The sequence below is a fragment of the Urtica dioica genome, chromosome 7 (genome assembly GCF_054948205.1).
Source record: "Urtica dioica subsp. dioica isolate 48M chromosome 7, U.dioica_male_clone48M_v1_H2, whole genome shotgun sequence".
NCBI classification, from domain to species: Eukaryota; Viridiplantae; Streptophyta; class Magnoliopsida; order Rosales; family Urticaceae; genus Urtica; species Urtica dioica.
This window is the reverse complement of record NC_142762.1, coordinates 31,477,391-31,491,148: the sequence shown is the minus strand read 5'-3', so window position 1 is coordinate 31,491,148 and position 13,758 is coordinate 31,477,391. Positions and strand designations below refer to the sequence as shown.

Below are 13,758 nucleotides of genomic sequence, written 5' to 3'. Positions count from 1 at the left end.
TTGCTCGACCATCTAACTGGAGGCTCAAGTGATTGTTGTGGAAGTTCTTCTTCAACTTGTTTACTTGGATCAACATCTTCAACTGTCGCCGGGGCACCACCGTTAACATCACCACATATCTCTCCTTGCAATTCTATCCCGTGATCATGACTCGTCGTAGATAATCTCGATACTGCTCTGCCAACTCTGTCTTTCGGATATCGTGGATGATGTGGTTTTCCACAAACACTGCGTCTCGGCTTCTCACAAGCTTCTTCTGAACTGGATCATAAAACTTGTAACCGAACTTATCCATATCATAGCCGATAAACACACATGGCCACGTCTCGCATCAAGCTTAGACCTCTCATCTTTCAGAATGTGCACAAACGCTTTGCACCCAAATACACGCAAGTGACCATAGGAAATTGCCTTCTCTGACCATATCATGTTGGGAACTTCAAAACCCAAAGTAACACACGGCGTGAGATTCATAACATGCACCACTGTACCCAAAGCTTCACCCAAGAAAGATCTCGGCAATTGTGACTGCGATAACAAACATATCACACGCTCGACTAGCGTCATGTTCACCCTCTCAGCTAAGCCATTAAGTTAAGGTGTCTTCTGAGACGTCTTTTGATGTCGAACACCATGCTCTCGGAAATACTCATCAAAAGGACCACAATACTCGCCGCCTTTGTCGGATCGGATGCATTTCAACTTCTTGCATGTCCGTCTCTTAATAAGAGCATGAAACTCTTTGTACACCACCAACACTTGATCTTTCGTCTTCAAGGTATAAATATCTTCGTTGAGTGATCATTGATGAAAGTCACAAAATAAAATAAGTCTCCAGGTGTTCTTGTCCTGAAAGGACTATACACGTCAGAATACACCAATTCAAGTATACTTGATTTTCTTTGCGATTGAGGTCTCTTGAAAGCCATCATCGTTTGCTTTCCCTCTAGACAATGAGCACACCTCTTCAAAGAACCACTTTTCAAACCCGAAAGAAGATTCTTCTTAGCCAACATCATCAAGCCTTCTCGTCATGTGACTAAGGCGGTTAGGCCACAACTCGACTATGCCTTCATCATCCACGGCATTGATCTCCTAATCAACGATCTTTTCTTGCATCACATACAATGAGGAACACTTTTTCCCTTTAGCTACCACCAAAACGCCTTTGCTGAGCTTCCATTGCCCATCACGTAAAGTGTTGCGAAAACCTTCATCGTCAAGCTTTTTTGTGGGAATGAAATTCATGCGAATGTCAGAGATATGCTTAACGTTTTTCAAAAGCAATTTAGTGCCATTGGTTGACTCTATGCACACATCTCCCACACCGACGGCTTTGGCCACATTGTTGTTACACATCCTAACACTTCCAAAGTCTCTGGACGCGTAGGACGTGAAGAAATCCTTCCGGGACATAGCATGAATCGATGCTCCACTATCAATCACCCAATCACTCTTGTGATAAGTTGAACTAGTGACTTCTTCGTCACACATAATCATAAAGTCATTGATAGCCACCATGTTTCTTTTCTCTTTCCATATTTGTTGTTTTAGTTGTCACGCTTGAGCTTTTGACAATACCTCTGAATATGCCCCATTTTATTGCAGTGGTAACACTTGACACAGCTATAAGTGTTGCTTCCATTTTCATCTTCATCGCCGTTTTTCGGACCTCTACTCGTACTCTTCCCTCTATTTTTTGTAACAAAGATCTCTAAATGTGAAGAAGAGCCTTGAGTCTTTCTTCGCATCTCTTCATTCAAGATACTAGTCTTCACCAAATCCATAGTCATGATGCCATCCGGAATCGAGTTCGACAATGAAGTTCAGAACGTCTCCTATGAGTCCGGTAATGTACAAAGTAATCACAAGCCTTGAACCTATTCCTTGAACTTGATCTTCATCATAACTAACTGAATGATGACCCTTTGGAATGTATTCAAGTGATCCGTCATGGCCGTGCCGTCTTGATATTTCAATCTTATCATCTTCTTGATCAAAAACAATTTACTGTTCTTGGTCTTTCGAGGATATAGTTCCACAAAGAACTCGCGTCTTTCTCTTCACTGATATGATTGAGAACATTACCATCTACCCACTGCCTGACATAGCTGCAAACTTGTCAGTGACAAAGTTTCCACTCATCGTCAGCTTTACTCTCCAGTTTCTCTTTCGTAAACATGAACAAATAATAATCCTTCACATATAGGAAGTCCTCCATCTTTCATTTCCACACATTGTAGTTGGATTCGTTCAACATGACCATTCTACCTGTGTTTCTTTCCATGGTTGCACGGTGCACAGGGTTCCATTTGCAGCTCTGATACCATTTTGTTGAGAAAAATCACCTAAAACAATGCGGGAAATGATTTTTCTAACCTTCTTGGGCACAATTAAATCCAATACGGAAAACCAATCAAATCAAACGCAAAGTAAAACAAATAAACAACACACAATCAACACAACCAATTTTAGCGTGGAAAACTCTCAAAACGAGAGTGAAAAACCACAAGACCCGTAAGCCGCTTACTAAACCTTCCACTAAGAATATAATGGTACACCAATATCATATCTAACACATAGAGGTTTATCATCATCAACAATATTATCATCATGACACAAGATGGCATAAAAGAGGAACAATCTCACCATGTGGTGGAATACCCAAATCGAGTATCTAGAAAGTAAACCGGAAAGACCAACACCACTAGGAACGACGAGCATGACGCAAGGAATCTCCACTCCAAATTTGAGCCAAAATGGACACTGTTTGACTACCAAGCCTCTTGCAAATGGCTCAAACCTTAGCTTTCTTCTTCTTTCTCTTCTCTATTTTTTTCTCTCCTTTTTTTTCTCTTCTGTTTATCAATACCTTTTCTTCTCATTTGCTGAATCCGAATATCAGCAAGGACGCACAAGATTGAAACGTGCGTTTCAATGCTCTCCTTTTTTTCTTTTAATTTTGTAATGGGCTTTTGCCCCTTATTTGTGTCACGTCCGTGAATGGGCCTGATCCCAACAAAATTATGTTATAACGTTTGATCAGTGACTTCTACACAACTTTTCGACTAGTATAATCCAGTAGTTGCACGGTTGCTTGTGGACGTACACCAATTAGAACAGTGTAGTTATTAGTGACGTGTGGTTGGATGTGCGGAGTAGTACTTTATCCACATAGAAATTGAAGTTACCGGCACATCTGATCAGTGGTCAAACATTGCAAATACATATTTAACGTGCAATTTACTGCCTTTGTTTGAAAATGGAGGATGGGAAGAAGAAAATGAAAGCTTTCTACTCGAGTGGAAAAAGAATTCAACCGATTCCCCAAATGACGCTGAAAAATCTTGTCTTGATTCGAAATGATGAATTGCGAGACTATGGAGCTGAAATACTTATGTAAATACACTAGGACAAAAAACGTTATCCGGTGCGACGAATGTCGCACCGAATACTTCAAATGTCGCACCTAAAAGTTTATTAGGTGCGACATTAGGTGCGACGGCGTCGCACCGGATAACCCGTAGCAAAAGGCATTAGGTGCGACATGTCGCACCTAATAGTCATACCTCTAGGTGCGACATATCAGGTGCGACAATGTCGCACCTAATATATTTTTTAAATTAAAATAAAAATTACAAAATCAGAAATAGAGGGGGGAGATGCTGATCGATCCACGCGGCGGGGCGGGGGGCTGGTTCAGGCGGCGGTGGGGCGGGGCGGGGCTGGTCCAGGCGGCGGCAGGGCAGGCTGGGAGAGAGAGACAGAGTGAGAGACCGGTGAGACAGAGAGAAAGAGAGAGAAATAGAGGGGGACGTACCAGGGAGGGCCGGCAGCGGCGGAGCGGAGAGGGACGGCGGCGGGGACTGGCTGAGAGAGAGAGACAGAGTGAGACGGTGAGAGACGGCCGGTGAGATATAGAGAGAGAGAGATGGGGACGTACCAGGATGGGCCGGTAGCGGCGGAGCGGGGAAGGACGGCGGCGGGGGCTGGCTGAGAGAGAGAGAGAGACCTTGTGAGACGGTGAAAGAGAGAGAGAGTGAGTGAATGTGTGAAAAAATGAGAAAAGTCGGGTTTAAAACCCTAATAATCATATTGGGTGCGACAATGTCGCACCCAATATGAAATCCCAGATCCAAAAAAAAAATCGACGGGATTCGCTGACAAATTTAATTTTAAAACTCATTTGGTGCGACATTTGTCGCATTAGGTGCGACAATTTCATATTAGGTCCGACATTGTCGCACCGAATAACACTAAACATTAGCGAAATTTTTAGTCATCCGGACGAGTATCCGGTGCGACATGTCGCACCTAATATGGGTTTAGGTGCGACTATTAGGTGCGACATGTCGCACTTAATACCCTTCCGCACCCAATATGTTAATTTGTAGTAGTGATAGCGTATGTGCCACTTGATGGCCGCGTATGGATGTCTTAGTGAATTTAAGTCAGAATACTTCGAGAATCGATCAAACACATGCGAGAGCCCATGTGCCACCTTGTAAAAGGCTTTGACGAAGTCTATAGACATATCGACCCAAATCACGGTGGAGTCAAAAGTGGTTTATGTAGGTCCATGGGCTAGAGAGTTTCCAATTTTTTGTATTGGCATAATTGACACTAGATAAATGATCAGATCATCACTACTACAAACTTGAGCTTCAGACACGAACACTAACAGACGCGACTAGTCGCGTCTAAATAGACACGACTTTAAGTGTTTCAGACGCGACTTGTCGCGTCAGATACAAAATTTCACTAAAATTTTGCCCGCGACATATATCCCGCGGTTTAATAAGTTTGTTTGGTAATAGACACGACATTTCGCGTCAAAATTTAGATGTCGCGTCTATATAAATTTGGGGAAAAAAAAGGGAAATATTTGCATCTATTTTTTTTTTGCGGTAGAGATTTAGACGCGAGTACTCGCGTCTGTTGAGTTAAGTCGTGTGACGCAACTGATTACCGATTTTTCGGCTAAAAATATTTGATCCTCTCTCTTTTATAAAGAGTAATCAGTTTAACCTCCCTCCCACGAAGCACGAACGCGAGCCTTACCACTCTCCCAAGTTTCCCGGTCTGGGCGATGCGAAATTGACGGCCATCCTCCGCGCCGCCGTGAATTTTTGGTGAGTATTTCTCTCGCTCTTCCTCTCTTCCTCTGACACGTTCTCATTCCATCGTTCCAATCCCAGGTTTCACTCCCAACCCAGGTCCGGAAATTCCCAAAATCCAAATTTTCTTCTCCGCGCGATTTCGCTCCGCCGTTCTGCCGCTCCGCCGTTCTGCCGCTCCGCCGCTCGTCGAGGTGAGTTGATCTTTCTCCATCCTCTGTGTCGCTCACTGATTGTAACATCATTGAAATTCCAAAGGGAATTTTGGACGAATGTGAACTGTGGAATTGTCGAATTTCGTTTGCATATTCCCTCATAATGGTCCTCCAATGTTGTTTTGCTGGAATTTCGGTACCCACTGATTGTAACAAAACTTTTGACGCGAGTTCTCACGTCTAAAGTATTTCCCGCTTTTTGGCGGGAACATATTCAGACGCAAGAAGTCGCGTCTGTTTCTCTCCCGCCGAAAGGCGGGAATACATTTAGACGCGAGTTCCCGCGTCTGAAAGTCGTGTCTAGCATTAGACGCGACTTCTCGCGTCTGTTTAGCCAACAACAAAATCGACATTTAGACGCGAGTTGTCGCGTCTGAAAGTCGTGTCAAGTATTAGACGCGAGACGTCGCGTCTGTTTACCAACAGACACGAACATACAGACACGACCATTGTCGCGTCTGATGTCGCGTCTATTAGGTAAATAGACGCGACTCTGGGAGCTTTAGACACGACTTTTGTCGCGTCTAAAGCTCCATATTGTCCTAGTGCATCTTCTTCCACCCTTTACGTAAAAATAACGTTGAACACGCCCAACACTTTCTAGGTTCCAACACTTGTTGAAATGAACCAAAGAATTAGATAAAAATGGGTTTAAAAATAAGAGGTTTTAATGAATTTTATGATTAAATACCGTTAATATGTAATCAAGATATTTAAAGTGAATGTTTTCTAGAGGAATATAGTTACATTTAAGATTAATGGTAACGTTAACTGAGTATGCTTTGGTAAGATTACTCAAGGTTAACATATGTTCCAACTTTGGATATAAACAAACAAATGAAGAAATTTTCTAGTTTGATTATTTTTTATTTTAATTATATGCTCCTAATTAAAATTCTTTTATTGCTAACGCTCATGATCTCATCTCGTCGTTGTAGTTTAATTGCAACAAATACGTTAAATTAATCATCATTAGGAATATAATCTCCATCCTTTGTCTTTCTCGAAACAATTATAAATCATATCTACAATCAAATATGTGGTCATTGAGTGTATCTCCAGAGAATTAAAATAATAAACAAACACACAATGTGGAAGCGTTTTAATGATGACAAGGTGGTCATAATTGCACGACCACAATTGAGGGGTTTCCTTCTATGCTTAATCGATGGTTTTAAGTATCAACCTCGCGAAGCTCGGAGAGCTTTGGATTAGTGTCGTTTAATCAAAGTTTTGTAAACAAAGTGCAACGCTTTTGTGGGTCCTTTAAAAAATGCTAATAAGTGATCAATTTGCACGCACTTATTCTCATAAAGATGATTACACGCGTAACGCTCCATTTCGCGTGTTGTTTTGTTCGTTGATTCATTATATTATATTGGATTGCAAATAAATTCAAGGGAAAATTAAATTAAAAAATAGAACTAGTTGAGGAAATATTCGTGACGATAGCATGGTATGAAACTCTACTAATTCTTCAATAATTAATAAAGTAGAATGTAGAGTGAAGAAATCACTTCCTTTTAATATGCTTCACTTTTTTGGCATGTTTTTTTTTATATACTTTTTTAACTTTTTAATCTATCGTATGTCAGCATGAAAAAATGTGAATTTTGGGTAAGTTTTATAAATGTTCATTCTGTACTGTTCTTTTTTTACAAAGTGGACGTACATAACAAAAAGTCACATAGCAATAACAACCAATATTTACATGTTACTGTCTTTTTGAAAGTATTTGTAGAAAGAAAAAAAAAATTGTCACACACTACGAACGAGTCAAATGTTTTTCTCTTCCGTATAAAAAGGACTAAGCACTCACTCGAATTTATCAAAAGAGGAAGCAAGTAAGGCATCAGAATATACCCTTTTCACTCCGTTCCAATTCTGAACTCTTCCATATTCTTACCCATACAATAGTTTGTTTGTTTTGAAATTATTATTATTATTATTATTTAGTGTTTACTAAAAATACTTCTCTTTTTCTTTTTTCTGTTGTTGTGCATTCTAATCTATATGACACTAGAGTTCTTTTTTTTTTTTTTTTTTTTTTTGCACTAGACATTAATTATATATTAGTGGTGACAAGAATACCCAAAGCAATGATGAGTTCGGCCGCTCAGAAAAATAAGCTGATACAAATTATAAAAGCACTACCAAATAGTGGAGTTATAAAGCTGAGGAAAAACAACGAAAAGAAAGGGAGATAAGAGGAGGCAGAATATTGATTGACTTTGACGGGGCTTCTAGTTTTTTTTTTTATTAGTACATATAAAAACTTGCTCTTTTTCATTCAAAATATCATGCAAAACTCTTGCTCCTTTTTCATTTTAAATATCCCACTTTATTTGCACAAGCTCTTCTTTCCCTTTATAATGCTCTCTCATTACTCACACTCTCCAATGAGCCTAAAACTCAGAGCTATAGCTAAGTAAAAAAAAGGCTGTGTTTTTTCTTCTTCTTTCCATTTCACCATAGCCCTAGCCTTTCAAAGCAAAGATAGTACTTATCATGGAAGGTAATAAAACCACACAAGTCAACCCAATGCAATTAATAATATAACTTTTCAGTCATCATCATCGTAGTAACGTTCATGTGTTTTGCTTTGTGGCAGTGATGAGTTCATGCGCTTCAAAGTGCTCGCTGCACAGGCTGAAAAACATAGACGAAAATACCCCCGCGTTATCTGAGGCGATCTCACGCGCCGTCGCCCCGGAAACCCCGACGGAGTCCATGGAGTTTCTTGCCAGGTCATGGAGTGTCTCGGCCGTGGAGCTCTCAAAAGCTCTTTCCAACAGCGTGCCTCTGATCAACCCACCAGTACCACCAAGCCACGACCACCATGATAATGACGCTGATGCGATTTCGATGAATATTTTGAAGGAAAGTGTAAGCCTTTTTTTTCCTTCTTTCTTTGTTTATAATCTTATCTAATAGAATCTTGTAGAAGTGATTTTTATCAAAAAAAGTTTATAAGACTTAAGTAAAGGGTATTCATGTGATTAATATTTTGTCCCTATTTTTTATTTTTGAATATTTTTCTCTCTTTCTTTGACAGCATCTTCAGCAGTTGCCTAAAGAGACCAGCCCTCCAATTTCACCCCGAGGCAGTGATGAAATGAGGGTAAAAAAATAAAAAAAAACTAAACTATACACCATTTCACTTACTAATATATATATATATATATATATCCTGCTTGGTCACATCTCAAGTGTCGTTATTTTCCTATTTTTATTTTCGCCTAGGGAGTGTCGTTTTCGAATATATTATAATATACAAGGATATATGTATCGGAGTGAGTGAGAAGCGCAATTATTCAAACAAAACTACATAATATGCAAGAAAGGACATATATATTCCAAAGTATTAATTTATTATTATAAAAAGCACAGCCCAAATTTAAGGCGTATATTCTATTGTGTACGTACAGGAGTTATTTCTGCTTCATCAAGCACTAAACCCTGATTTCCTCCCCCATCAGCAACAGCTTCACAAAAACGGGGTAACATAACAACAACATATCACCAAATACTAACCGTTTTATATATCACTACACAATATTCATTTATATATGCGTATATATGCAGGTATACAAGAGCATGGTGAGGAAGAAGACGATGAAAAGGTGGGTGAGAGACCAGAGAGAGCAAAAGAAGCACGAGATCCGCACGCAGAACGCGCAGGTCCACGCCGCCGTGTCCGTCGCCGGAGTTGCAGCAGCCGTGGCCGCGCTGGCCGCCGCCGCCGCCACGTTCCCGGAGACCTCCGCCCGCGGGAAGCCGGCGGCGGCGAGGACGTCGGCGGCGATGGCGTCGGCGGCGGGTGTCGTGGCGTCGCACTGCATCGAGATCGCCGAGGAGATGGGCGCCGAGCACGACCAGATATTGGCGGTGGTCAACTCCGCGGTCAACGCCAGAACCAACGGCGACATCATGGCTCTCACCGCCGCCGCTGCTACAGGTAATAAAACACACACGCCTCTCTCTCTCTCTCACTGTGTCTTAAATTGTTGTCCACTAAACGGTCATATTTTTGTAAAGTGAATGTCTTTAAGTGGAGTGTAGCGTATATACATATATTTTTTTTTCCCTTCACTTTTATTCTAAAATACTGGTCAAATTAAACGAGAAAAAAAAAAATTACTGTCATATCACAGGCTGAAAATGCTAATGAATCATAAAGTAAGATACTTAGTTTATGATAATATAATTATAGTGATAATAATTATACAAAAATTTAGGTAATTAATCAGTTCAGACGTTTGAGATTGGTATATAACCAAGTACGTTTGGTAAATATTTGTTAAAAAAACTACAAACATGACATTGCATTTCTAGTTTGTCTTTCATTGAATTAAAATAGTGGTGTATTTACGTCAATTTGCACGTGTAAATACGTGGATATGACTACTTATCAAATATTTTGGCTATATAATAATTTCAAAGTGTAAATATGGTTATACACATAATGGACTCATAATTATGAGGGTCAACTGAAACTAATGAAATTATAAAATTGTCAAATGAAATTGAAAAAAATAATGAAGTTTGTTTAAAATTAGTAAAGTAATTGAAGTTTAATCTAATTCGCATATGCTAGATGTCATAAATTGTTTTTGACCATTTATATAAATTCATACACAGATAAATATGTTATGTGCATCGGTCAATATTTTTAATGACTACCAAATTTTGTCTATTTTACCAAAATAAATTTACTTAACTTTTACTATTTTAGTATGGACTTCGTTTTGAATGACACTACATTTGATTGACAATTATGTAAATACCCATATGTAAGGCGATTTCCAAGATACATTAAAAATAAAGGTTCAATCGTTGCACTGGATGATTACAGCTTTAAGAGGGGCTTCAATTCTGAAGACAAGGATGCAAAAAGGTTATGGAACAACAGCAGCTACTTGTACAACTGCGTTTGGAGTGAGTGACGACAACAAAGACAAGCTCGACCAAGCCAACGAATCCAACACTATTCTCTCCTCTTTGAACTTTGTTTCTCGTGGGGGCGACCTTCTCAAACGCACCAGAAAAGGTGACCCTTCTTCAACACCAAATCAAAATAATATATGATCAACCAAGGTTCACGAGAAAGCAGTTCGCTGCGACACTAACGCATATTATTATTGCAGGAGATCTACACTGGAAGCAAGTTTCATTCAGCATCAACTCAAATTGGCAGGTTGTGGCCAAAATGAAGAGCACGTACATGGCTGGAACATTTACAAAGAAGAAGAAATGTAAGCCTGCCTAAACTGGCCTCTCTATATTTTTTTTTATTTTTTTTTTATTTTTGGATTTAAAGATCTCAAGTGATATATATATTTTGTTGTTGTTGTTGTGGAAAAGGCGTGGTGTCGGGGGTGTGCTGTGAGGTGGCGGCGTGGCCGGGAAGGGCTGTGAAGGATGGGAGTGGCGAGAGAAGGACCTACTTCGGGATAAAGACCAGCGACAGAGTCATAGAATTCGAGTGTCGAAACAAAGACGAGAAGCTTATGTGGACCCACGGAATACAACACATGCTCAACTGCCACCCCAACCTGCCCGTCTTCTAGATTCTCTTAGTATAATTTTAAATAAAAAAAATTGGAGTACATACTGTTTGTTTATGCTTTCTTGGATCACTCTAGTTCCTTTAGAAAATCGACGTTATCGACTAGAACCTGTAGAATATGTGAAAGGAGTTTAGGTTTGATGTATCAAGACTTTTTAACACTAGAATGGGATAAGGGTAAAGAGTCGTACGGATTTCCAGCCATCGGGGTCCAAGCAAGCTGTGATTTTGGTGTTGAGGCCCGGCAAAGGACCCGGTTCACGCACAATCGTCCCTCCACATACTTTTATTGCATCCGCGGCCTTATACACATCATCCGTCCCTATCGCAATCTATTTCGGAAACTTGAATGCATGAGTAAAACTAGAGATTGATGGAAATGAAGCAAGTTTTGCTCTGCTTGCTTGGCAAGGACAAGAATTTTACCTGCGCATAACCATTTCCTTTGTCATAATTCGTGACACCGTAGTTATAGGTCAGTTCTATCACCGCGTTCTTATCTTCAGGACCGTACCCCACCGCGGCTACTGTGTACTGCACATGATTTAGAGACGCTATTAACTTAATTTCTATGTGAGTGAGGATCTTTTTTTTATAAGAGAAACTATATAGTAGTAAGCTGCTCTTTTTTTTCTTTTTCTTTTTTTTTTCTTTTCTGCAGATTTTGAGTCGAACCAAAGACAAATTCTAGGAATAATGAACCAATATAAACATGATTCTGAACGTATTGCGTCAAAATATCACGGCTTTGACAACCGAAACATGGAAATGGGTAGTTTTGCACCAGGTGTAACTTGGATTTGTTTTAGCAATCTCAATTCCTGTCCTAAAAAGAAGGATGTAAAAGGTTATTTACCTTGTGGTCAGGATAATCCTTAATTCTGAGAAGTTCCATGCCATAAGCCTTGGACACGGGGGGAAAAAAAATTAAAAGTTAACATCTCATGACTGAAACGAGGGTAATTAGAGACGAACGATCGATAGAGATTTTTGAACTATGCCACCTTTTTATAGAAGTTTATGGCTCTATCAAGATCACCGACACGAAGCATAACTTGACACAGAGGATCTGAAGTAAGTTTTTTCTCCAAAAGCTTGAACTTGTAACCATCGGGATCTTCGATAAAGGCGATACTATTATCGTCTCCTTTGGCTAGGAGATCAGGATTTTTAATCACTGTCCCTCCCTTTGCCTTTACAAGCTCAACTGTTCTACCAATCTGCAAGTATAGTTGGTTGTTAATACGTAAGACCATACTTAGTTTCACAAAAAATAAAAATATAATTCTGTGTACAACACACTAGAAGTGGAATCAAGAGCTAGTTTACTAGGTTGAAATATTTAACCATGAACAGAAGAATGGCTATTCACTGTCGTCGATATGTATATGTGATTGAACCAATTTAAAACAGACTCAACACAAGCTTTGCTAACAAAAACATCCTGGTACTAATGCTAACTTGAGACACATTTTTCCTAGCAAGTGCAGTGACAGAGAGATCTGATTCTTAATTGAGAAAGCGCTTTACAAGAGAAAGTTCCAAACTTTGAAATGTTTCCAAAGTATTGAAACAAGAAGACAAAATCTAGACAAGTTTCGCACAAAAATGCATGTAAAGAAAATACAAACTTACATTGTCGACCATAACACCGAAATGTCCAAAACCAGAACCGATATCGTACTCATTCACTCCATAGTCTAGCAATGAGAAAAAGATGGAAAGTCAAGCACGAAATCGAATAACCACACAAACACATCGAACACGAGAAACCAACTCATTACTGTATGTAAGTTCAACAGCAAAGTTAGATTCTTCGGGGCCATATCCGAGGAAGGCATTCGAGTAGCGCTCCTCGGGTATGTCTCGACGCCTCAACAACTTCATCCCCAAACACTCGGTATAGAATCTGAATAAGCATAAAGAACCATGAAATTAAAAAACCAAAAAAATCAGTTTCAAAGCTATATCTGAAAACATGGACGTACTTGATAGTTTTATCCAAATCGCCGACTTTGTAAACGGCATGAAGCATTCTCCTTTTGTCGTTCTTGACCCAATCCAACAATGTTTCATTGGACGTTGCTTGTGCTATAAGTAATCTCTCCGTTGAAGCTCCTAGTAGTTGCGATTGTGGTAGCGCTACACAATTTAAGAAAAAGAAATCAATCTGATTAAAAGAGTAGTTTAAGTAAGCTCATGATTAAAAAATGGGTATTTTTACCCCAAGCCTTAAACATTTTTGCACATTTCAGGCAGCGAATGTGTTTGTAGAGCCTGGGTTTTCGTTATGGAGTTACCAGAGCCAAGGTGAAGCAGAACGAGTCTTCTGGAGGGAAAGTATGAAGTGTTGGATATACGAAGCGTTGAGTGAGATAGAGAATTGAAGCACGACGACTGAGGAATTGCGAAGCAACTAGAATACGCGCTCTGAGCTGAGAGCTGCGACGTCATTCTCTTGGCTCTCTGTTTTTTTTTTTTTTTTTTTTTTTAATTGTGTTCCTTATCCAACCATTTGCCTATACAAAGCTCCTGTGTTGTGTTTCGCTTTTCTGTCACAGAAGTCGGAGAGAGATATTACACGATTGTACAAAACGACGTTTGATATTTTTTGAAACGACGACCTCGTGGATTTGGCACAAAAAATACCTAATTCCTTAGATATCTATATCAAGGATTTAAATGACGTTTTCGATGTCGTTTCGAGCCTCTTGATTTACGGAAAATCGATTCACCAACGAAAAAAATGTGGAAAAAGCCAAATGAAACTGAAATGTCTTTTTAAAAGTCGTTTTCGATGGAAAATCGACGTGTCGATCGAAATCAAACGAAAATAATTTTGCCTAATATATTAAAG

The 13,758-nt window shown here is 39.6% G+C and overlaps 2 protein-coding genes across 5 annotated transcripts; one reads left to right on the top strand and one right to left on the bottom strand.

Annotated features, from left to right (window-relative positions):
• The first annotated feature begins 7,726 nt into the window (after window positions 1–7,726).
• LOC149390806 (phosphoinositide binding protein) lies at window positions 7,727–11,519 on the top strand. The gene is made up of 8 exons (XM_089619256.1): window positions 7,727–7,847; window positions 7,944–8,218; window positions 8,388–8,453; window positions 8,761–8,832; window positions 8,918–9,290; window positions 10,188–10,382; window positions 10,480–10,587; window positions 10,697–11,519. The coding sequence occupies exons 1-8, from the start codon at window positions 7,841–7,843 to the stop codon at window positions 10,900–10,902; spliced, it is 1,302 nt and encodes a 433-aa protein (XP_089475382.1). The 5' UTR covers window positions 7,727–7,840; the 3' UTR covers window positions 10,903–11,519.
• On the bottom strand, window positions 10,263–13,516 carry LOC149390805 (putative lactoylglutathione lyase, chloroplastic). 4 transcript variants are annotated; one of them, XM_089619259.1, is made up of 10 exons: window positions 13,202–13,516; window positions 12,890–13,043; window positions 12,686–12,810; window positions 12,537–12,601; window positions 11,906–12,121; window positions 11,758–11,805; window positions 11,328–11,435; window positions 11,093–11,233; window positions 10,947–11,010; window positions 10,263–10,391 (listed from the first exon to the last, which is right to left on the bottom strand). In XM_089619259.1, the coding sequence occupies exons 1-9, from the start codon at window positions 13,353–13,355 to the stop codon at window positions 10,969–10,971; spliced, it is 1,053 nt and encodes a 350-aa protein (XP_089475385.1). In that variant the 5' UTR covers window positions 13,356–13,516; the 3' UTR covers window positions 10,263–10,391; window positions 10,947–10,968. The 4 variants fall into 4 exon arrangements, with proteins under 4 accessions (XP_089475385.1, XP_089475386.1, XP_089475384.1 ...); XM_089619260.1 differs by having other exon boundaries at window positions 10,317–10,484; XM_089619258.1 differs by lacking the exon at window positions 10,263–10,391 and adding an exon at window positions 10,486–10,560.
• Window positions 13,517–13,758: the final 242 nt, after the last annotated feature.

What these genes read in the sequence shown, in the direction of transcription:
- LOC149390806 (XM_089619256.1), top strand. An exon ending in AACAGCTTCACAAAAACGGG is followed by an intron (nt 8,833 to 8,917) that starts GTAACATAACAA and finishes GTATATATGCAG; the next exon opens with GTATACAAGAGCATGGTGAG. An exon ending in CACCGCCGCCGCTGCTACAG is followed by an intron (nt 9,291 to 10,187) that starts GTAATAAAACAC and finishes GGATGATTACAG; the next exon opens with CTTTAAGAGGGGCTTCAATT.
- LOC149390805 (XM_089619259.1), bottom strand. Translation starts at nt 13,355, where the DNA reads ATGACGTCGCAGCTCTCAGCTCAGAGCGCGTATTCTAGTTGCTTCGCA. An exon ending in GATTTGGATAAAACTATCAA is followed by an intron (nt 12,811 to 12,889) that starts GTACGTCCATGT and finishes ATGCTTATTCAG; the next exon opens with ATTCTATACCGAGTGTTTGG. An exon ending in AAGGAAATGGTTATGCGCAG is followed by an intron (nt 11,234 to 11,327) that starts GTAAAATTCTTG and finishes TTTCCGAAATAG; the next exon opens with ATTGCGATAGGGACGGATGA.